Source organism: Hydra viridissima, unplaced genomic scaffold, assembly GCF_058129835.1.
Source record: "Hydra viridissima isolate aposymbiotic clone 2 unplaced genomic scaffold, HvirCarnegie_v1 scaffold_2, whole genome shotgun sequence".
In the NCBI taxonomy this organism is placed as follows: Eukaryota; Metazoa; Cnidaria; class Hydrozoa; order Anthoathecata; family Hydridae; genus Hydra; species Hydra viridissima.
The window spans coordinates 17324445-17348430 of record NW_028324301.1 but is presented as its reverse complement, the minus strand read 5'-3'; the positions used below and the strand labels follow the sequence as shown (position 1 = coordinate 17348430).

The window sequence follows — 23986 nt, the reverse complement described above, 5'->3', positions numbered from 1 at the left end:
CTGGGAATGGGAATGGGAAAAAATCCAAAAAATAATAAATAACCCCCTCTTGTGTTAAGCACCTGAGAGTAGGTGTGGTTATATTTCTAAGTAGTGTGTGTTTTTCCAACCTACCTTTAAAAGGATAAAATGAAATCGTATAAAATGGAAAATTGTTTGATGAGCATAACAAGTAATAATAAAAAATAAGAATTTGAAATAGTTTCTGATAGGAGAATCTGAGCTGAACGTTTTAAACGAGTTTAGAAAAATATCACATCGGTTTACCTGCTGTGATCATTTAATACTTGTATAGTTTTAAAAAGCAACCTGAATGCTAAGGTAGAAAATTTTACTTATTTTTAGTGTGAAATACATAAAGAAAAACTAATACCAAAATGCAATATATTTCTAGATTTACATAAATATTTAACACTACAAACTTATAAAATTAACAAAATAACTATTTATGTAAAATGTCTTTTTAAACAAATATTTTACAGCAAGTACCTTTAAATGGATTAAAAATTTTATTTTGTATGCACACGATATCTGTTTTACCTTTTTAAAGGTTGTATTTACATCAGGGCTGTGGAGTCGGAGTCGTGGAGTCGGAGTCGGAGCTCATTTTGGCTGGAGTCGGAGTCGGAAAAATTGTACCGACTACGACTCCGGTTTAAAAAAAATCTTTCATAGTTTCATAATTTTCATAAGGATTTTATAGATGTCACAAAACTACAAGTCCCAGGATAGTCTGAAAGCTGTAGGATATCCAGACACAATGGGAATTGTAGTTTGCAACAACTGGAGGACAAGGAGTTTGACATGTTATTTTTAGGCCTTTAAAACAGTGATAAGCAATAGGGTATTTTGCTGCTTATCACTGAGAATCATGTATCACCTCCCTTGCGCTCTCCTCTACCTTCCCTTAAACTATATAACTTCATGATCCCCTAACTCCCGACTTAAATTGTCTCGCACTGTGCTACGTATTCTTAGTAGAAAGCTAGGCGTGCCACCACCAAGCACCAAAGAGTTGCTCCACAAACAGAAAGACTGTAAGTATTCAATTAACTTTGTTTCTCTGGAGAGAGAAAATATTAGAAAATTAGTGATTGAAGAAGCTGTTAAACAAAAAGAAGAACTTAATTAATGTCTTAAGGGACGCTTTGTGTTTCTTAACAGAGTGAACTATTTTGCAATAAATGTTTAATTCTTTTTTGAAAAAAATGAAGCAGTTACCAACACATTGGCAGTAAAAGACGCCAAAACTAATCACACCAGCGAATTTCTCCAGGTCTTAGTAGAAAAGATTCTTAAAGAATATGAACTTAAAGAAGAACAAGTTCTTTCATGTTTGAAATATTGTCCAACTGACAATATTTCAAACATAATTTTGACAAATTCATAATGTTATTAGCGACTGCATAAGAGTTTATTGCATAACAAGAGTTCAGAAAAGTTGTTTGTTCAGAAATTGTTTTCTTATAAATATTGTTTAAAGCACTAAGTGGTTGGATTATTTGTAGCATAGTGATGAAATAGCCAATGTTAAAATTTTACTACAGTTATTTGTTGTTACAAACAAATAACTGTAGTAAAACAAACAACTATTTGTTGTTACAAATTGGTTACTTATGAAGGAGTCGGAGTCGGGAGTCGGAGTCGGTCCATGATAAAATCAAGGAGTCGGAGTCGGAGTCGGAACAGCAGCTTACCGACTCCACAGCCCTGATTTACATGCTTAAGTTCTGAGATAAACTTATAAATAATCAACTGTAACTAAAGTCAGTTATCAATTCGTTGTCACCTTTGCTGCTACTAATATCTTCTTTTTACAAATAAAGAGTCCTAAGGCCGAGGGATACATAGAAATTTAAAAGTAAATTTGTTTTCATTCCATTACATTACGAAATTAAAGCCGCATTTGCTGAGTAAAAACTAAGATTGCGTGAGCTTGTTTACTTGATCTCTTCATTTGATTCCATGGTAAAAAAAAATAAAAGATCGTTTGATGGGGGCCCAAGAAAAAAAGAAAAAAGTTTTAAAATTTACTTCGAAACTGTTGTTTTTTTTTTGATTTTTTATTATTGCTTTTTTTATAAACGTTATAAAAAAAACTGTCAATAACAAGTTATTTTGTATTTTTTGTAAATTCCTTCATTTTACGCCTCGAAGCTCTTCAAGACTACCGTATCAGATCACAGAAATATTTAAGCTTACTAAAACTCGAATAAGTATTCGTCAACGAAAATGTCATCCTGATTGGTTAAAGAACTTTCGGTTACATAATGACATCGAAAAAGATGTTTTTGAAATTAACTACTCATATTGATAAACTGACAGTTAAAAGTAATAAAGAAACAACTTATATATCTTCTTATTTTAGGAGCTGGAAAAAGGTTCCATTTGTTTTCAAGAACACGAGCAGACGAAATACCATAAAGTAGCTAGTAAGAGCAGCTGGTAAAATAAGCAGGTAAGAGCAGCTTTATGGCATTTTGAATTACTTCCGAAATGTAGGAATGCTGCTGAAATTGAAAATGACTGAATTGGCAATAAAATAATGAACGCCAGTTCTTTAAAGTCGTTAATGGTATGCAGTCAATATTTAGCTTGTGAAGGGCTTTTCGTGGTGACAACTAATTACCGATGCGACTTTAAAAACAAAATTCTTTCGATTTTGAAGTACTTCGTACATTCTAAAATATCCGTGAATTATGCAAAAAAAAAAAAGACATTATTACTAAGTTTTTAAAGACGTTGAATACAAAGATGAAGAGAAATTAATCCAGTTCCTAACATTTTAGAATAACTTTTGAATTTTAAAATGGTATAATATTACTTAACCATAAAACGGGGTAATATTTTCACAAACTGCCTGACTCAATTGTTCAATTGTGGTGTGTAAAAACAGTTTATTAAGGTTGGTTTTGATATATAAATAAAGTTTTGTGATGTGAATTATAATGAAAAATATAGTTTTGCAACGCCTTCTGTGATATATAAATATAGTTTTTGGACGTCAGTTATGTCGTCTAAATATAGTTTTGAAACAACAGTTAACAATAACAAATTTCAATAAAAAAAATTATTTTAATTTTAGTTTAAATAATTATTAAATCTTGTTTGGTAATTCAGTTTCTTAGTCATGGCAAACAGCCAACGGTGCTCCATTGGAATCAACCTAGAAAGTGAATGTCATCTCACAACATATACATCGTTGCTGGGTATTTAACCTTTTGAAGATATTCCTGAATATGAAAGAGAAATATTAATTTGGAGGACTGGGCTCTCAATGATAAATGTCAAACAAACAACTTGTCTCCATCATAAACATGTTTATTTGAACCGTTATACAACTAAATTAACACGGTACTGCAATCCATTTAATACGCATAACAAAGTTATAAAAGGTATTTACAGTGATCATAACTTTCAGTTTTCTGAAAATGTTGTGAGTTACAATAATGAAATTATTGGCAGTCAAATTCTATTTTAGCTATATTTAACCTTTTAGCTGACTTCTGAAAGTGCACTATTAAATTCCTTGCAACTTTAAACTTTTTAAGGTTTTATTAAAATTTTTATACATATTAAAAGAGCTTTTCTCTTTTTTTAGGTAGTCTTCGTGAAATCAACTTGGATACAGCAAAGTACCTATGCAGTAAAGGCAAATTCGTAGTTCCAGGTGAAAATCTTTGTCCACAATGCAGACATAAATTAGCATCAAGTGAAGAATCAGAAGAGAATAAGTTGGAGATAAAATTAACTGAAGATAATATGGAAAAAGAAATTATAATGGAATCAACAAGATCATTACTCAACAGTACTTTATGCGAACTTGAAGTGTCTCCTCTAAAAGTTCATTTTCCCAAAACCTCTAACAAGCCTTCAATTGGAAAGAGAAAGATAAAGCAAGTTGAAGAAGCAGTTATTAAGAAGCTTGCAACTGCTCTGGATGTAACCGAATCCGATCTTGTTGCACCAAAAAATGAAGTTCTAAAGGAAATTCAAACCAAAGCTGGCGATCTAGACTTCCTTGTAGAATGCATGAAAGAAAAACTTAAGGTTTCTAACAGAAGGCAGCAACTTCAAATTTTGACATTAACCCCAAAATCTTGGTCTATCAGAAAAGCAACAAAAGAGTTTTCAGTTTCAAAACACAAAATTCAAAATGCAATGTTTTTACGCGACCAAAAAGGCATCATAGCATACCCTGATGTGGTTGAACGGCATCGAACAGTAAAGATGTTATAGAACTTGTAAAGCTTTTTTATTGTGACGATGAGTATTCAAGGCAAATGCCAGGTAAATAAGATTGTAAGTGTTGGGGAAAGAAAATACATGTCAAAAAAGTTGATTTTGTGTAACTTAAGGAGCTCTATGTGGCATATATGACAAAGTACGCAGGCCATAAAATTGGTTTTTCTAAATTTTGCAGTCTTCGGCCTAAATGGTGCATCCTTGCTGGTCCAAAAGGTACACATTCTGTTTGTGTGTGTACAATACACCAAAATGTTAAATTAATGTTGAGTGCTATAGGCCTTGAAACATCTTACCATGAAATCATTGAAAAGATTGTCTGCAGCAGAAAATCTAAAGTTTGCATGGTTCACCGATGCAATAGTTGTCCTGGCATACAAGCTGCCCAAAAATATTTCCAGCAGTACCTCACACAAAATGATGATCCAAAAGAGCAATAAGACAGTGATGAAAATGAACAGTCAGTGGATTTCAAACATTGGACAACAACAGATAGAACTGAACAATTAACAATAAAACTTCCATTAAATAAATTCATAGAGCTCCTGTGTGAAAAACTTGATAATATTACTTCTCATTCATTTATAGCAAAATCACAATCTAGCTATCTAAAGCATCTCAAAGAAACAATTAGTATTGATGTGGCTATTGTTCTGGCAGATTTTGCAGAGAATTACACTTTTGTAGTACAAGACAAGATACAGAGTTACCATTGGAGCAAGAGTCAATGTTCTCTTCATCCAGTTGTCATCTACTACAAGAAAGTGAACTTGGAAATATCTTCTTTTTGTGTAATTTCAGATGATTTGAACCATGATGTTGGATTTATCAATGAAGTTATGCATAAAACCATTAATCATATAAAAACTCATATTTGTCCCACAATTACAAAATTTCATTATTTTTCTGATGGCTGTGCAGGGCAGTATAAGATCTGCAAACATTTTTACAATTTATGTCACCACGCTCAAGATTTTTCTGTTCGTTGCATCTGGAATTTCTTTGCAACAAGCCATGGCAAATCTCCATGCGATGGAATAGGTGGCACTGTTAAAAGGCTTGTTGCAACAGCTAGCTTGCAGAGTCCAACCACAGGTCATATACTGTCTTCTCAAGCAATGTTTGAATACTCTCAAAAGTCAATCAGTGGGATTACGTTTGTGTACTTCACTGCTGAAGAAATGGAGCTAGTAAGAAACAAACTTACTCAGAGACTTTTAATAGCAACCTATTCCTGGGACAAGAAGTTTCCATCAATTTATACCATCTTCTCATTCAATAATAAAAATGAAAAGGGTATCCGATGATGATGATTTTGCTCTTACATTTGACTTCCTCAAAAAACAAAAATATGAAATTATTAAAATTGACAATGTTATGATGTCACAATACCTATTTTGCAAATACGACGATTTTTACTGGCTTGGTATGGTTTCTGAAGTTGATAAAGAGAATGATGATTTTATGGTAAAGTTTATGCATCCACATTATCCAAGTCGGTCGTACTACTGGCCAAAGCGGGATGATAATTGCTGGGTGCCAAGAATGAATGTAATTTCTCTTGTTAAAACACCTTCAGCATCTTCTGGGCGTCAGTACCATATCTCAAAAGAAGATGAAACTCTATTTGAACAAGTTTTATCTTTTCAGTGAAAGTTGATTAATATTTTACTTTCATTATTTAAATGATATAAACTTCAACTTTAGTAATATTTGGTTATTCCTTTTCATTTTTATTTTTGAGCTTTTTTCAATAAAGCAGGTTTTTAATATTTTTCAAAAAAGTTTGCATTTTAGTTTCTTATTTTTTAACACAACATTTGAACATGTAACCTAAAATTTTAGCATGCAACAAATATTTTGAAATAATACCTAATTATTAAAATAATAAAAAAAGAAATCATTTTTTCAATTTGCTGCATAGTAAATTATATTTTCATGTATACTTTTGAAAATATTGATCATAAATATGCAAGTTATGCCAAGCAATAGAATTTTTTATTTTCTGTCAGAGACCTAAACTTTTCAAAAACATCTTATTTCACCATGAGAGTAAGGCAACTCCAGAAATAAGCGAAATGCAAATTATGGTCACAAGAAAAAAAACTGTTGACATTTTAAAATTCAAAAATTGTTCTAAAATATTAGGAACTGGATTAATTTCTCTTCATCTTTGTATTCAACGTCTTTAAAAATGGTCAGGTACCAATTTTCAGTCATATTTCTGTACTAGAACTTAAATTATTCACACAAAAAGTATCGCTATAAAATCTATAATAGAGAATAGCGGCCAAATAAAGAAATTTTTTGTCTAAATTTCAAAATGACATATCTTTACTATACTTTAAGAAACCAAAACCATCTTTTTTATAAAGATAGCCTAGGATCAACTAATTCATTTGGAAAAAAAATCGAATCCATGAGACTTGGGCAACTCCGGGAATTAATGAAAGCGCAACCCATGGTAACAAAACAAAAAATTTGACTGGTCATTTTAAAATTAAAAAAAAACTATCAAAAAATTTAAGCTTGTCTATTTTATCTACATTTTTGAATTCAGCACCCTCAAAAATGGTCAGGTACCAATTTTTAGCCACATTCTTCCACTAGATCTTAATTAAAGAAATATTCAATTAAAAGTACAACTACAAAATCCATAATGGCAGACTTCGTAAAAAAATGAACGTTTTAGGCTGAATTTCAAAATGTCATAACTTTTGAACCGTTTGGATTTGGGAGTTCAAATTTTGCATTTTTTCATGTTTCATTAATAGGTACCACTGGTTAAAATTTAAAGAAAATCTGAGAGGTTGACTGAAAAATTTCAATTTTTTGTCCCACTTTTACATGGAATTACCCATTTCAAAACACCACTTTTCATGATTTTTCATATATTTAAATCTACCAGGGAATTACAAGCTTATAATTTCGTAAGATTTTTTCTCTTCTACAATATAAATTACTATATCTAATAAATACAACCTTCGAAAGTTTTTGCATAGGTTATTTATAACCTTGTAATTTGCTAATTTTTTATATGGTTAGATCTAGGAGTTATAGTTTTCCATGAATATCCAAAAAAACAACAAAAATCATTATCAGTAAAAACAGCTTTATTTTGTTACAACTTCATTAAAAAAGGCGAACATAAGAGAGAAGTTTCTATTTTCAGATTTGTGGTTTATGAAACTTATGCGGTTAATGAAACTAATATTTTCTGGGGTTGCCTTCTGCTACTTCTAACTTTACCTCAAATTCGACCAGTCAATTCCTCTCAGTTTTAAGATGTTCATCTTCATTCAAGATTAACTCTTTCGTTTCCTTTTGATAATAGAGATGTAGGGTCAACAACAATGAGTACTAGAGGGCTTCTTATTTAACCATACTGTTTCTTTCATGATGGTTAATTTAAGTGGAGCAATAGCTGTCTGAAAAAGACTTTTGTATCAGTATATTTTTGTTTATACACACTTTGACTGGAGGCAAGATCAAAACCCCCTTTAAAGTGAAGTACACCTTCAAACTTTCTCTCATTTTCAGCGAATATTCTCATAAAGTCTCATTAAATATACTCTGCAGAGGAGTTGAAGCAGATGTTTTTGTCACAACTACACTCTCAGGATAACATTTCTATCTTTCATTCTTGATTTCATGAAGTGAAGGAAAAATGTCTGCATTCTGTATTATGGATGAATTTCTGATAATTTGATACTGTTCATCGGAAAGATCATACTGAAAGCTTTGGGTATCTTCAACTTTCCTTTTTATTGGAAAACTAAAGAGAGTTTTCTTAAGATTTATCAATACTTCCATAGTCTAGACTCTCCAATCTTCGAAACTGAAACAGAAGAGCCTCAAGTAAAATATCTTGATTAATTCCAAACTCTCGAATGATAGAAACTAAATGTATTTTCATGATCAATGTAAGCAATGAACTTTTATTCGTTATTTTGCATAAAAGTTTTATTTCTAAACGTTTAATTCAGGTAGTAGGCAGTAAAATCATGCAACATTTGGTTTTTGAGGTTTGTAAATTAGCATGATTTGTTTGTGCATGAGTTTTTGAATGTTGGCTTTTGAGTTATGACAAATTACCTCTGTAGTCTAATGTAGCGTGAAAAATGTGTGAAAAATAATTAATATGAAATTTTAAATTTGATTTTTTTTTAAAAAGTTGTTTACTAAACTGGGACAAGTTCGGGCAACTGATTTTTTCTTGTGCTTTTATTTATACCTATCAATTGGAAAATGTAAAAACTACCATCGAATCTAGTGAAATCTCTAAGTTTTTTTTGACCAAGCTCATGGCTAAACAAAAAAAAAAAATCAATTTGGGGCAATTTTTTTAAGATCTTAGGAATGAAAATCTAAAGTAAAATTTCAGATTCAAAAATATTGTTATAGTTACCAAATATCTTGAACATTTAAATTAAAACTTAAACTGTTATTAACATTAGAAAAGTGACACTAAAGAGAGAGTTTCGTGCGCGAGTTTCGTGCGCGAGTTTCGCAATAAAAAAAAAAAATACAATTATAAGTCTCAGGAAAAGGTGTAAAAATTCAACGTGTCAACTAAGTCAACTATGAAGAATTAACTGATATCGGTTTAATAAAAAATAAGCTAAAACTTAATTTTATCTAGTTTAAAGTATAAAATGTTGTTGTATGATGTATCTGACGTCAAATTGCTGCAGCATTTTCCAAAGATGGTGATTCCTAATGATGCACTGATTAGAAAGGTTGAATATGTAATTTCTCAGTCAATTGAAGAAAGAAACGAGAATGATATTTTGGCATTATTACCTTGGTTTCGTAAAAGTAGTACTCTCTTTCAAGTTCTAGACACAGGTAAAAAATGTGTATGTAATATTGTGTGTATATAGGAGAGCCTATTGTACCTGTGACTGTGTTTCAGACATTTTTTGTCCAGACAAGTAAACCTATTTACACTTTTCAAAAACTTTTTATTTCTCATATCTTGCCTAAAAATTTTATTTTTGACTAGCTTAACCAAATCAATTATAAATTTTAAGTTGTAAAAAAAAAGATACCAAGTGGTCAATAATTATAAATTTTAAGTTGTAAAAAAAAAGATACCAAGTGGTCAATAATTATAAATTTTAAGTTGTAAAAAAAAAGATACCAAGTGGTCAATAATACAACATATAAGTTCTAACATTGACTAAAGGGTGTTGTTCGTTTAACCATTATGCTAAGAACATGAAAATGAATTAATACCAAGCATAAGAATGAACAAATTATCTGCTTGCATACCTGACCTTTTCTAGTTAGATTATTATATTTTTAGAAAATTTCTGACTCCCCTGTAATTAATTTGCCCCTTCCCCCCTTCTTTGCTCAGACCTCTGTATTAAACACCCTAGTCACTCACTCGCGAAAAATAACCAGTTACACCCATAATATGACCAAGCAAGAACAGAAAACTTGGAAAAATCACTTTATTATGAAGCGTTTTTAAATTCGTCTAGGTTGTTTCCTTAAAATTCAACGGAACAACGTCTTATATAGGTCTAAGGTAGTTGGGTTTTTTTAAAACTTGTCACCTCAGTTCTTTTTAAGGGTTTGAATTGGTTATCAATATTTTTGCATAGCAAATAATAAATGTTACTTGATTTTTTGGTTATATTATATTAATCAAATAACTATATACAGTTGTTTTTTAAACAAAATAAAATTGACACAAATATATATTTGGTATTTCACGTTTTCAAGAAACATTTATAGTGAGTCGACAGTACATAGTGACTAAAGGTTCAACATGGTCAAAGGCACAACAGGTTCCCCTACATGACAAACGATTTAGGAGAATTTATCATGCTAACATTATACAGTTACTATTTTGTTGTTTTGTTTTTTGACAAAAAAAATTTAGATCAAATCTTTTCCTTCTTTTTATAAATGATGTAAAAATTATGAAGGAAATTGATATACACACAAAATTACCGACCGTTAAAAAAATGTCATTTAGAACGTTTGACCAATGTAATACGTGTGGCAAAGTTAGTGTCGTATAAAGCCGATCATATAATTGTGCATCAAGGTGACGTTGGAAACTGGTAGGAAATTTAGTTTGTTTGAAATGGAAGGAAATTTTTTTATGGCTAATTGTTCAATTCTAAAACACATCTTTGCCGAAGACACTCTGGTTTATAAGCGGTTTTACTGCTAAACTTTTGCTTTTAAAGGATTATTTCAACTTATTCGGATTATTTCGACTAATCCCATGAGATTCTGATTATTTCGACTATTCCCATGAGATTTGGATTCCAAATAAAATAACTTCATTCTCGTTATGAATTTGCCAAGTTCAAGTTAACAAAAACTGAGTTTTTGAATGCTGTAACTTGTTGCTGGTTAATTTTAGTCTTGAAGGTCATTAAAACCCGAGTTGCTTTTACTTACATTTATATTTTACTATGCACTTGTATGTAGTGGCGTAAGGAGGACTCTTTTACAGAAGGGAGGGGGATTCCGCAAATTGCTTTAAAGAAATATAAAGTTAAAAATCATTTATTTATAAGAAATGTTAAATAATGTTAGGAATAATAATGCAAATAGTAATGATGTTTATAATAAAACTTTGGTATAATGTCTGATGATGTGTATGGCGGTAATGATGTTGATGATTCGTCACTTGCGGTCCGAAACTATTGCGACATCTATTAGATAATTTATCATAACATCATATCATTGTATCATCACACCACCTCAAAACATCAATACCTTATCAACACCATCACTTCCATCTTTTATATAAAAAACAACAGCGAAGTGAATATTAATGTCGAACCATACACATTATCAAATGTTCTCTTACAAATTTCATTTCTTGTACTTGCAATTAAAACTATAAAAATTTTGTATTTCTGTTATAAAGTTGAATCCGATTATATTATACATATTTTAGTAACGGCCTACATCCCAGAGATAAATTCAGATTTAAAGTAGGAATCAGTAAATATGTTCTTTAACTTTAATTCAAATAGTTTTTTTTATAATCTTTAGAATTCATCAAAAGTGTAATTTGTAATAAGTATATGTTCTTGGTTATGATACTACATCAATTAGTTTCTCTAGATGGTGTTATCTCATGATTAACAGAAAGTAAATCCTTCGACTTACTTTCTGTAAACCATGACACTAAAGTTAAAAAAAACTTGGACAATAATTTGAGTGTTGAATTCTACTTTTTTCATAGAACTGAGATGTCGCTTAGCGAAAATTTAAACCACAATCACATCATTTTTGAGTTCTTTAAATGAATTGTTGAATTGAGTCAAAAAGTTGCGCAAATTTCTGTCTTTTTTTTGGTGAACAAATTAGTTGCCTACTTTAGAACAATTTTTTTGTATGGATTTGTAAAAAAGCTGCTTACATTTGCAAAAGTTTCCAAGCTATTCTGAATATATCAAACCTTGCGTTATTTATAGTAAGAATCTAGTTGTGCATCATACCAGTTCAACTACAGCTGCATTTCTTGTTATTTCTCTGATTGTTTAAACTGCAGAAATACTTCATTTTATATAATTGAAAAATACCTATATGCATTTATCTCCTACACCAATTCTACAAGAATTAAACTATTCTTCAATAGATTCATATTTGGTGATCGGATTGGCGTACTAAACATTACATTACAGAAGTAATCTTTTTGTTTTGTTAGCAACGCCTCTTCTAAATCGAAGCAAAGACTCTAACTTTAAATTATACTCGTGTGGCTCTTCCAAAGTTTAGCGGCCAGTTTCTTTATAAATTGGTTGTTTAGTCTGAATTAAAGCATTTAAAGAGCATCTTTTCATATAACAACTAATACCATTACATTATCACCATTAAACAGAAGTGTTGAAACAAGATAATTGATAAATTATAACGTAACGAGAATAAATGACGTAAAGCATTGCTAAATACGTTTTTAATCAAAGAAAACAAATCAAAATTATCAAATCTTCAAAATATTATTCAATTCACTTCTATTTTCAGTTCCTTGAAATACTTAATAGTATCATCAATTTCGTTAACACATTTTTAAGGAATTTTAAAGGAATAATTTCCTTTTTTTCTTTTTCAGAAAAAAAAAAAGTTGTCTGGTTTTAAATGTCAAAGATATTCGCAATAAAGCTACAATCTTTTATGTTTGTTCATTTACGCAAGTAATTTGCAAATGTTTTTATAAATACACTTAACCGCCAAATTAACGCGCCACTTATAAATTCCGACTTTATTTTGAGAAATATTACTATTTCCCGGATTTATCAATTACAAAGATGGTATTAATGTTCATTGTATCTCCTTTTAGAGGTTTTATTTCGTTTCCCTTATTTAATTTCGAAATTATACCAGCTTTTCATAAGTAGCATGTTTTGCTGTAATTAAACCTCACTTCTAAAAGAAAAGTATGTATTGGTTTTAAATTGTTTTAACAATTGTAAAGATCACTGTCATTTAAGCAACACGTCTGTTCGCAATGCAGCGTTCTAGATAGACGATAGTTCGTCTGACTTTTTTTTCCCGTGAACTTTGGGAAGTCAGACGAGAAAACTTTGGTTATTTAAAAAAATGCATAATGGCGAAATATAATTATGTTTTGCAGGTTTAAAGACGGGGGTAATATGCCATTGCCGAGAGCTTTTAAAGCTTCTTTTTCGTAATCCTTCAAAAATTTAATAAAAAATAAATCACAAACTTTTTTAAAAGCATAATTTAAATTATCTTTTTCTTTTGTTATACTGCTTCTAAATAGCACTGATAATTTAATTAACTAAATTTTGGCGTAACCAATGATTAACCCCCCGAAACTTTACGATATTTCATTAAGATCAAAGAAAAGCCGCAGGAACATATTTGTTCCGGTAGATGAAAAATTGCATTAGCAAACCAAAGTTTTCTCGTCTGACTTCCCAAAGTTCACGGGAAAAAATAGTCAGACGAATTATCGTCTACGTTCTAGACGAAATTTAAGCCGTGATGAGTGTGTTGCAATTGTTACTTTGTCCAATGAAGGATTAACAAATGGCAAACTTCATAGAAGATTTGGAGTGTCTCATACAACAGTCGGTAGGGTTCTACAAAGGTTTGTAGAGACCAATGATCACGCTAGACGACTAGGCCAAGGCTGACCACGAGCTACCAATGCCGTGGAGAACCAATTTTTAATGCTTCGAACACTGAGAGAACGGTTCATTACTGCACGAAGTCTCCAAATACAACTTGCTGAGGTTCATGGAACTGCTGTTAGTCAAGATACCATAAGAAGAAAACTTTGTGCTTTAAAGTTACGACCTTGGGCAGCAGCTACTGGTCCCAGATTGTCTGTAAACCACCGAAGAAACAAATTGGCATTTACAAGGAGGCATATGAATTGGGAAATACATGATTGGGGACAAGTCTTATTTACAGATGAGAAACCACTTAATATTTTGATGGTGGACGTCTGACTTCTCAACGATACATAGCAGACATTTTACAAGCTTTTGTGGTACCTTTTGTACCGTACATTGGAGATAGATTCCTTCTTATGCAGGATAATAATAGACCACATACGGCACATACTGTTACTGAATACTTAAATAATGTTAATGTTCAAGTTTTGGAGTGGCCAGCTTGCAGTAAAGATATAAGTCAAAAATATTGCAATTTAAGCAATATTAGAGTGCATTAATTTTGCGGGTATGTGTATATTATTCGACACTTTCTGTGACTTCTAAAGACACCCAGAAGTATTTTCATGACGTTACTAAAAGAAACACGCGTTTTTAATTATTTTATATAAAACCACTGTCGTTACACGTGATCTCGTATTGTTCTCGTGCCAGAATCTATCACCATGGACCTAAAAGAGATGAACGTGCAACCTATTGTTTTATATCTAACAGGCCGCAGATATCAGCGAGCCATGCGAGTTTCCGACAAACTCTAAATTTTCACTCGTCAACAAAAAAATCTATCAAAATGGCTGCCCACAGTTTTTAAACAGAAACTCTGATCATGTGGTATTAGTTTAAACTTTTATAGCATTTGTTTAATAAGACTGTTCAGGATAAAGTAACTACTTCACGCGTTGACAAATTACTAAACAAATTACACCAAGGTAAAGGAAATTAGTTGTCGGCACGAACAGATTTTCATCATTTTTCCAAGATAAACATTTGTAAATTTGGGTACTTTTTTCGTGTAAACAAAGTTCCGTCAATAATAAAAAAGACCTGTAAGGCTAATTTTAAAGTGACTAAAAAAAAGTATAGCGAAATATAAAAAAGTTGAAATAAAATTTTTTGTCAAGATCTGGTTTCATTCAACTCCTTGGTCCTTCATTCACCAGCCTTAATTTTGTGTATTTTTTGAGTATTTTTTCAGATATGTCGCCATTTTTTTCCTCGACTACTCTATAAGCTTCATAATATATATTCCACTATGCATTATTTTTTTAGTAGGTGTATTTTGTAATGGGCTTTTTTATAGTTCATTTGATTGTGCAAAACCTTTTAAAAAGTTATTCAAATTTATAATTATCTTGCAAAATGCGGCCAGATATTTCAAGTTTTCGTTTTTCATATTTCATATATTATTTCATTTGTCATAAAAGGCACATAATAACCCATTTGTTTTTGTCAAATAAAAATTAGTTTATATATAGCTGGTAAATCATGTTATGTTAATATTAAATACTTAGTTATTCTTGCGGTTTGCCATAAATTGGCTTTGCTAAATTCTTTAAAACTGTGACAAATTATTTTTTTCTTTATTGTATTTACATTCATTTTATGTATAAGTTATTTATCCTTAACTGTATATATTTCTGTTGTTAAACATAAAAATAGAAAATTCTATAATATTCATAAACTAGAAGTCTACAACAATATAGTAGATGGAGTAGCTCCCTGGACATGAAACCAATATGCTCTAGGTAGCTACAAAACTAGTTGATATTTTGTATTACTTATTACATTTCTAGTTATACATGTACTAAAGTAGTTAAGTAAATGATCTCAATTTCTATATTATCATCAGCGTTATTTCTTAAAATATTAAGAGTATATAAAATTAAGTTTAAAACCTGATTCTATCGCTGTTATCTTGAATAACAAATAGGAAGTTGATAGGACTAGACGAGACCAAAAATTTTCGACGAATCTGACAGACTTTGATATAATTTAATTTCTATTGTTTAAAACAAAAGATTTGTAACAATGCGTAATGAGCATGGTTCGCAAAAAAAAACAATAGGTTGCACGTCCATCTCTTAAGCTTAGTTTCCAATAGTTGTAGGAATGTCGTACAACAGTTGCACAACAACTTTGTTTTATAATGGAAACAATTTCTAGTGTAAGTTGCACAACTTAACATTGGTTGTACAACAAATTTTATGTTGTACAACTGCAGTTGTGAGTTTTGAAAAAAATCTATTTCTGCAACAGTATTTTGTTTTTTGTGCAAAACGCGCAGCTTATTTTTTTAATGGAAACCACACAATAACTGTCGTACACCAATAAAGTTTACAAAATATCGCCATTGTGAGGAATTATTTTAACCTCCCCTGAGACACTAACGAGTCATTACTTTCTTTATGAACTTGACAATATTTTTCCCATCTGACTGCGAATCATACAATTTACAAACTCCACTCCCCTTTTACACAGTAGTACAACCGCCTTATTTTAACACATTGAATACATTAAGACCATACATACATTAACAACTACATACATTAATACCTACACACATTAGCACTTACATACATTAACACCTACACACACGCAAATTGCATCTTGAAGACGTTATTCACAACACCATAATTTACAAAGCATGGCGACTGCTCCATTTTGTGTGTTAGAAAAAATCTTTAATGCAGATTTTATGAACGAAGTTCAAAAGTTTCCAGTTTTGTATAACAAGTTTGATAAGGAATTTAAAGACAAATGGAAAAAGAAAAATGCATGGGAAGAAATTGGTTGTCTATCAAACTTCTCTGCTAATCAAGCGGAAGAAAAGTATAAAAGCATTCGAAGTAGTTATGAAAGGTGGCTGAAATCAAAATGAAATATCCCATCAGGTTCTGGAAGAAATTCAGTTCCACCTCAGTTTCTTCAGCTCAATTGGCTAAATACTTTTATAGAACATCGTAAAACAACATCGAATATTTGTTCACCTTATGATTCTAGATTAGAAACAACGAATTTGGAGGAAAACGTTGAGGTGGTTTGTGAGCAAGTTAAAAATATTCATCATCCATTGAACAAGGAGCTAAATAATCATTTATCTAAAGATGTGACTGAAAAAAACGATTATGTTAATTCTTGTGTGCAAGTAGAGTCAAGTGAATTGACAAATCATACTAATAACAACTAAAAGAAAAAGAAAAATATTAGATTCTGATGATTTACTTGAAAAAACTTTAGTGAAAACATTAGAAATGATTTACTCCAATATTGAAAATCCGACTGAAGAAGAGCAGGATGAAGATTATTTATGAAACCATTAATTCCACAGCTAAAGCTATTAAACCACTATTCCAAAGTTTCGGCTAAAGTTCAAATACAAGCACTTCTTCTCAAAATAGAGTTTTCAGATAAAGATGATACAATCAAGTCTCTCTGTTTAACCTATTAATGTGAATAAAAAATGTAAATATTACATTCTAGCTTATCATTTTGTTAAACCAACTGATGTGAAAAACTACACATTCTGTAAAATCCTTTGTAGTTGTAAAAAGAAGAACCTGATTTTGCAGGAGCCTCAATGCGTACATATTTTCCATCAATAGCTCTTATGCATAGTGGAAAGTTCTAATTCTGACTAAACTCTTTAATGATGTTTTGCCATTCTTTTATGTCATTTGGGGCTCTTAGAAATATTTTTTTGAGAACTTCCCATATAGCACAAGTTTCTTCGATTATATTACAAACTGTAGCTCTCCCAACTCGAAAATAAAAGGACTGAGTTTGTTGTGATTCTCCTGTAGCCAGGTATCGAATTGTAATAGTTAATCTTTGCGATGGACAATAGAGACTCTCCACTGGGACAATACTTTTTCGTTAATGAAGATCCGATTAATGAGAAAAGGTGTTCAAGTCTGTCAAGAGACATTCTTAAGTATCGATAAAAAAAGTTCCCTATCAAATAGCATCATTTCTTGCACCAAATATCTTAACGCACCTTGCTTAACGCGAATTTTAGATAGTTCTCTGACCCAAAACATATGCTTTCTTTTCTTTACGCTTTTTCGGCGTCTTAAAATTAAAAGTTTAAGAAAAAGTCGATAATTTAGAGTGAGATTTTTTTTTATGAGGGCCATTTTTTGTTTGCTTACACTGTTTTTTTTTAAAGATTTTTGCGCTAACTCAATCTGATGGAAACATTGCGTTGCATAACAATTTACCGCACAACAAATCAAATGAACGTTGCACGATTTTTGTACGACATTTCTACAACTATTGGAAACCAAGCTTTAAGGTGAGTTTCCACTCCGTTTTAGCTCTGGGAAAAGGATGGGAAAATTAATCACGTGAGCATGCGCAATGATTCATTTTCAAATTAAATTACAAACTGCGCATGCTCACGTGAATAATTTTCCCATCCCTTTCCCTTTCCCGTAGCTAAAACGGATGAGTGGAAATTCGCCTTAATAGGTCCATGCTATTGCGAAACTTTCTTGCAGAGAAGGTTGTGATAAAAATAAACCATTGTTTAAAACTATTTTTTCAATTTTAAAGAAGAAAGAAAATGAAATGTACCGGAAGTTTTAAGCGCAAGATCTTTAAATTATTTAAAAACTCAAAGTTTTTAAAGATCATGAAATTTATTCCGTTTTGAGAGTCACAAGTAAATTTTAGCTCTGCATATGACTTAAGTAGTTATTATTATAAAAGTATTCGAGATGGAAGCGTCAATAAACAGTAGTTTGTATGATTTATATATTTTCTCGTTTCGAGAAAATACGACTGGAAAAACGAGAAACGAACCTTAAATTTGTGGTCTAAATTTCTCATTTAGTTTTTTTATCCTGGTACGGGGCAGTGTTGCAATTTATGCGATCAATCCTGAAACTGCACCCGGTCCAAATGACATAATAGTGGAGGCAATTTCGTTAGATATAATATCCGCTAAAGGTCCTAAAGAAAGAGCACGTTTTGGACAGGAACTCTGTGTTTTACGTAAGAAAATTTAAATTTTGCGAACTATAAAAAAAATTGATAAATTTTACATTTGAGAACAACTTGTTTTAAACAAAATCGTTTGAAAGTTACATGAAAGTAATTTTACAAGGTTAGAGTTTTAAAAAATCCTGGCCAGCAAAATATGCGTATTTCACTGTTTTAGGATAAAGTTTTTTTTTAAGAATATAGTTAAATATAATTAAGTAATAACGAATTTAAAGAAAAACGAATGTTAAAAAAATCAGATTATGAATTTTTCCTTCTTCATTGCATTTATTAATTTCTTGTTTGTTTTATGTAGCTTTTAAATTGAAAAATCAAAATTATCATATAAGGTTCTGGGAGATGCTTTGGAGAACTGAGCTTCATTTCAAAACACGGTGTAAGAACAGCCTCTGTGATTGCAGAAGAGCCATGCGTAGCAGTTTTAATTGGCAAAGCCATTTTTTCTGAGTGTGTTCCTGAAGAGTTTGCGCAAGAAATTATCAAGAGGACGACTTTTGTTGCAGCACATCCGCTATTTAAGTTTTGGCCTTTATTTTACAGAAATCTTTTAGCTGAAAACCTGCAGATAAGAGAGTTTCATTTCAATGAGGTGATCATCAAACAGGGAGACACTTCTAATGCTGTTTACTTTATATTAGATGGTCAAGCAAAATTAACGATGAATCCAAAACGACACAAGGAGACATATTTCAGTCTCCTTAATTCCTCAGATTCAACTCAAGGAAATGAGGAAGGCAACTCGAGTACTTTTAAGTCTTTGACAATTCCTGAGAGAAGAGAGCTTCGTCAAACAAAAGGTTTTTATTCATTGGAACAGCGTCATCGAGAGACAAACATTTGTATTGTTGGAGAGCAAGAAATTATAGGAGATGTAGAGGCTGTTCTAAACCTCCCTTTCAATACTACGTCTGTAGTTTGCATGCAGCATTTAATACTTTACGAAATTGAGAGATCGAGTTTTTTGAGAATAACTGTGAAGAAAAATCCGGAAACATACAGAAAAATTCGATCATCCGTTTACGAAAAGTTAAAATACCGAAATGAAAGGTATTTTGGTGGAATCCCAATCTATCAAGCGCTTTTAATTATGTTCGAAAAAACGAAACAAAAACAAAATCGAAATCAGTTGCTGACAAAAGCAAATAAAAAGAAAGAACTAAAGTCATCTAATAATGGTTCAATAGACAAAACGGTAATTACTTACATTTTCTGACCGTTGTTAAACGAATGTGTTATATTTTAAACAAAACTCTAATAAACTTTGGAAATCTAAAAAGTGAGTCTCAAATCTTAGAACGAAGAGAATGGACCTTTACAAACAAGCGAAATAGAAGAAAGCAAACTGGTAACAATTGCAAAAAAGTCGAACGAGGAAATCCAAACAAAAAAGCAACCCTTATTGAAGAATTCGGGGTTGTTACCTGAAAAAATGAACATCATTCAAAAGTAGGCTGATCAAATAATGACGTTGTTGTCTGTTTAATTTCATTCACCTATTGGTTTTAATAATGTTTATAATTTTGTTAAAAGTTTTTTTTTAAATTACCGCATGAAAATGAAAATAGTTCCTTATTGTAGTTAGTATTTTTCCTTCATTTAGAATATCTTCTGGTAAAAGTCAGGTTCGTATTTTTGTTTAAAAAAAAATCATTTGTGACAAACCAATTTGTTGAAAGGTTGAGTATCTTTTATAATTTAAATTATTGATTTTTTATGATTAAAAAAACACTAACTACACACTTATAATTACAAATTATAAACAGTTAGAACATAAATTATGCATGTAATTGTAATAGCCTTCGCTTTTAGGATGAGAAAAAGCAATTTACTATCGATGAGTACAAGGAATTGAAGAAGAAGATGCAAACAATGGCTAAAGCATTGTTGAAATGAAAACCTTTATTTAATTCAATATGCAGCTTTAGAATAAAAATTTACATGAAGTTCTTTAAAAATTAAAATTTATATAAAATTATATATTAAAAAAGTGTATTTATGAAAAACATATAAATCCAAAAAATCTTAATTGAATTCATCAATTCAATACCTCGGTTGCATTATCTGCTCATGCAAGATAGAGCCAGAGGAGTCAATCATGCTCAATTTTAAAAACTTATCAGTAGCATTTAATAAAGCAAAACTACCAAACTTCGACTCATCAGCCCAAAAGAACTGCAGTGCATCTTTTGGAACTTTTTTTTTGTTTCTGCGGTCATCGCTTATGAAATTTGAGGCACCGATCACATAGTAATGAACACCTGAGTCCACCAGATGCTTTAAATATCAAAAATATCATGATGCAAGACTCCATATCTATACTTAATATCCATCAAACAAACATATAACATTTCATATCAATTAGAATAAAAATACTGAATTAACAACAAGAAACTTTTAACAAAAAATCACTTAATGTGTCAAAATTACCTGTAAATTATGATCATGGCCATTTATGTATGCAGTTACACTATATTTTTCAAGCATTGGCTTTAAACGTTTTACAAGGCACTTTGTCGGGCCATGCGCAGAAATACTCCAAACAGGAAAGTGTCCACCAACCAACAGGTAATCAGCACGAGAGTTGGCAAGTTGTTCCTCCAACCAATCCCACTGATTTTTTGCCAACATCTCATCTTTAGGACCTAAATTTATAAAAAAATGATTTGACAATAAATATTTCAAACTTTAAAACTAACCACAATAATCAGATTTCATAGAGATTTCTAAAGAAGCCAGATATAGCTTATACTAATCTCACTGTAAAAAATAGACAAATAACAAATTTTGTGGCAATAAATTTATGAGGTTGTATTAAAATACACTTACCACTTGGTTGCATGAGAGAATCATCATAACCAGTGTTTCCACATAAAATGACAGTGTCTAGCAAGACTAACTGCAAAGTTCGATTACTATCTAATTAAAAGTAGAAACAATTAGAAGTGTTTTATTAACCACAATTAGAACTTCAAAAAGTTTTTACTTCTTAAATAAATCAATTTCTCTATATTTACTTTAGTGAAAATTATTTACTAGGTATTGCCCATTTTTTAGCAAACCAAAAATCTGGAAAATTCCAAAACTTCATATGAGATGAATAAGCAATCTGTGCAGAGACATTTCCATGATGATCGTGGTTCCCAGCAATTAAATACCATGGTATTTGTAAAGAAGGTTCATTAAATACAGAAAGGAAAGTTTGTTCAAATCGAGGATCATACTCATCTTTAACCCCGTCATAGTAAAAGTTGTCACCTAAAGAAAATCATGATTTTTATGATTTCCCTTAAGTAAAGAAAAATGCTGTTAACAAAGTTGTTTTTAATAATCAATTCAAAGAAAAGAAGTGTTTTAAGTTAACCTAATGCCACCACAAAATCAACATTATTTTGAGCAGCAGTTCTTGCCATTTGCTTTGATGTTCCAACCTCAATTGAAGTTGAAAAGGGTGGAGTTGGCAGACCACCCCAATCTCCCAAAACTAAAAAACTCAACCCATTGTCAGCGTGAGTATAATAAAATAGTGTTAAAACCAAGAGAGAAATTATAAAACCCTTCATATTTTCTTTAGAATGCTAAAACAACAATTCATAAAACAAAAAAATTCATTTTTCAATAACAATTTTAAGAATTTAAATATATTTAACTTAAAAATATTTTGCAAAAATTTTAATAACTTTGTTTTAACAAAATTTTAAAAAGAATTTCTATAAGTAAAAAAAACTTGTAAATCTTTATCATGATAATACTAACATTTGCTGACCAGTTTTTAAACTTAAAATCAGTGTAACTTCATTCTAATCTAATTTTACTTTAGAAGTTTAATGCTAAATTTGCTATAAACATAATGAATTAAACAAAAAAGTTGTTAAAGAAATGTGAGCACATCATTGAGCAACTATGTACAGGGTTAGCAAAGATGAAAACTTACTGATAAGAAATAACAAAAGAAATACACAAATTTTATGTATAGCATTTATTGTATTCTAAAATATCATTGTAAAATAGTTTTTAATGTTTATGGATAATAGGTAACTATATAAAATAACAAATCAATAAAATAGCAAAATCATAAAAATGATTATATGTGTACACGTGTGGACAACTCTTTACTGGTAGGCTAAGTTTACTTATTCTCACTCATAGAACATTCTTTATTGATTGTAAACATTTTATATGCAATTATTATTAACAATTTCTGCAAAATGGTATTATCAAGTTTCGTAGAAAATTATTAATAGTAATTGTATATATGAAGTTTCACAAGAATTAACATGAAATATATAAAATGACTAAATTTTAAAAATTTGTGAAAGATGATGGTGTCAGAATTCCATATGTATAAGAAATTTATGATTGGTAAAATTATACAATAAAATTGTAAACAAAACTAGACCAATAACATAAGCAAAAGAAATTGTTTTTCGGTAGGGAGATGAAAAAACTCCAATAAAATCTGGAAAACCCATAAGGTTGCAAAAACTATGACACGCAACTATTCCAATTAGGTGTCTAGTTCTTATATAAATATATGCTGTATAAATACCAAACAATGTTGTATACAGCATTTGGAATAGAGAAACTATTAATGCTTCAAATATTGGTGTACCATTTCTTGTTTGCTCAAACATATGATGCAAGTGTGCTATTCCAAAAAATAAAGGTGCCAAAAAGATGACCGTAGTAGAAGTAAAACTTTTCATGAGCAGAGGAATTAAGCATGCTCTAAAAATAAATTCTTCTGTAAATGGGGCAAAAACAGTTACCCTGTACCAATTCCAACTTTTAAAATGATATAATGAAAATATTCCTTTTATAAATTCTTTAAGGCCGTCTGTAATGATAAGTTGGACAAGAGGGCCTGTAAACAAGATAACTGTGAGAGCAAGCGTTAGAAATAAACTTTGAAAAAAACCTTTAGTACGCAGACCAACCCATTCCCACAGTGAATGCTTTACTCCATGATTTGTTGAGCACAAGTATAAGTAGATCGGTGCCAATAAGCAAACTATTGTAACTGATTTCATTCTTTGCTTTATGGTTGTAGGATGATCTCTGCGAAATGGCGATGGGTATATATACAAGCTGCCAACATAGGAAAGAGAAAGTAGAAAGGATTGAAAAAATGATATCAACCAGTGTTGGTGTGAAAAAGCGACGTCCATCTTCAAGATAAATAATAACTTCGATAAATTTTTGATAGAGACTTGTTAAAAAGAAACAACTTGATGTTCGTTAGATCTTATTTCCCATTTGCGCCATGTTTCAAGTGGTTGGATTTTCGCGCGTAAATAGCATAAGTAATGTTTTTATTAACTTATTTTCCTCCTCTGTATTAACTTATTTTTATAATCAAAGTTATATACTTTAAAATTTACTTTTCAATCTTTTTGAGTTGACACCAAAAACGTTTATTGCGAATATTTTGTTATAGCGTTTATTCAAATGAATATATTTACAAGAGTGATTTTAAACTTACGCCAGCTTAAATACCGTTCACAAGAATTTAACTGTTCCCGTGTTTTACTTAAGTAACTTATGTACTTATAAAGATATGAACT

At 30.7% G+C, this 23986-nt stretch overlaps 3 protein-coding genes and 1 pseudogene across 5 annotated transcripts; 2 read left to right on the top strand and 2 right to left on the bottom strand.

The window, feature by feature from the left end:
- Nucleotides 1-1899: 1899 nt before the first annotated feature.
- Nucleotides 1900-20369, top strand: LOC145181731 (uncharacterized). 2 transcript variants are annotated; one of them, XM_090077116.1, is made up of 8 exons: nt 1900-2458; nt 8888-9093; nt 10235-10322; nt 18256-18416; nt 18755-19617; nt 19720-19871; nt 20026-20047; nt 20235-20369. In XM_090077116.1, the coding sequence occupies exons 2-8, from the start codon at nt 8901-8903 to the stop codon at nt 20316-20318; spliced, it is 1563 nt and encodes a 520-aa protein (XP_089933242.1). In that variant the 5' UTR covers nt 1900-2458; nt 8888-8900; the 3' UTR covers nt 20319-20369. The 2 variants fall into 2 exon arrangements, with proteins under 2 accessions (XP_089933242.1, XP_089933243.1); XM_090077117.1 differs by lacking the exon at nt 8888-9093 and having other exon boundaries at nt 1939-2458.
- Nucleotides 3002-5955, top strand: LOC149892261 (uncharacterized; annotated as a pseudogene). Its single transcript, XR_016449425.1, has 2 exons — nt 3002-3395; nt 3602-5955. The product of XR_016449425.1 is annotated as an uncharacterized LOC149892261 (transcript).
- LOC145181738 (tartrate-resistant acid phosphatase type 5-like) lies at nt 20307-22040 on the bottom strand. Its single transcript, XM_080056897.2, has 5 exons — nt 21787-22040; nt 21459-21680; nt 21252-21341; nt 20853-21067; nt 20307-20699 (listed from the first exon to the last, which is right to left on the bottom strand). The coding sequence occupies exons 1-5, from the start codon at nt 21983-21985 to the stop codon at nt 20466-20468; spliced, it is 960 nt and encodes a 319-aa protein (XP_079913023.2). The 5' UTR covers nt 21986-22040; the 3' UTR covers nt 20307-20465.
- Nucleotides 22041-22644: 604 nt separating this feature from the next.
- LOC145181756 (CAAX prenyl protease 2-like) lies at nt 22645-23866 on the bottom strand. Its single transcript, XM_080056918.2, has one exon. The coding sequence runs from the start codon at nt 23588-23590 to the stop codon at nt 22751-22753; it is 840 nt and encodes a 279-aa protein (XP_079913044.2). The 5' UTR covers nt 23591-23866; the 3' UTR covers nt 22645-22750.
- Nucleotides 23867-23986: the final 120 nt, after the last annotated feature.

Coding starts and splice junctions, on each gene's coding strand:
- LOC145181731 (XM_090077116.1), top strand. CDS start 8,901: ATGTTGTTGTATGATGTATCTGACGTCAAATTGCTGCAGCATTTTCCA. Junction 9,094..10,234: donor CTTTCAAGTTCTAGACACAG/GTAAAAAATGTG, acceptor AATGTCATTTAG/AACGTTTGACCAATGTAATA. Junction 19,618..19,719: donor ATGGTTCAATAGACAAAACG/GTAATTACTTAC, acceptor CTCAAATCTTAG/AACGAAGAGAATGGACCTTT.
- LOC145181738 (XM_080056897.2), bottom strand. CDS start 21,985: ATGAAGGGTTTTATAATTTCTCTCTTGGTTTTAACACTATTTTATTAT. Junction 21,681..21,786: donor TGATTTTGTGGTGGCATTAG/GTTAACTTAAAA, acceptor GATTTTCTTTAG/GTGACAACTTTTACTATGAC. Junction 20,700..20,852: donor GCCATGATCATAATTTACAG/GTAATTTTGACA, acceptor TGATATTTAAAG/CATCTGGTGGACTCAGGTGT.
- LOC145181756 (XM_080056918.2), bottom strand. CDS start 23,590: ATGGACGTCGCTTTTTCACACCAACACTGGTTGATATCATTTTTTCAA.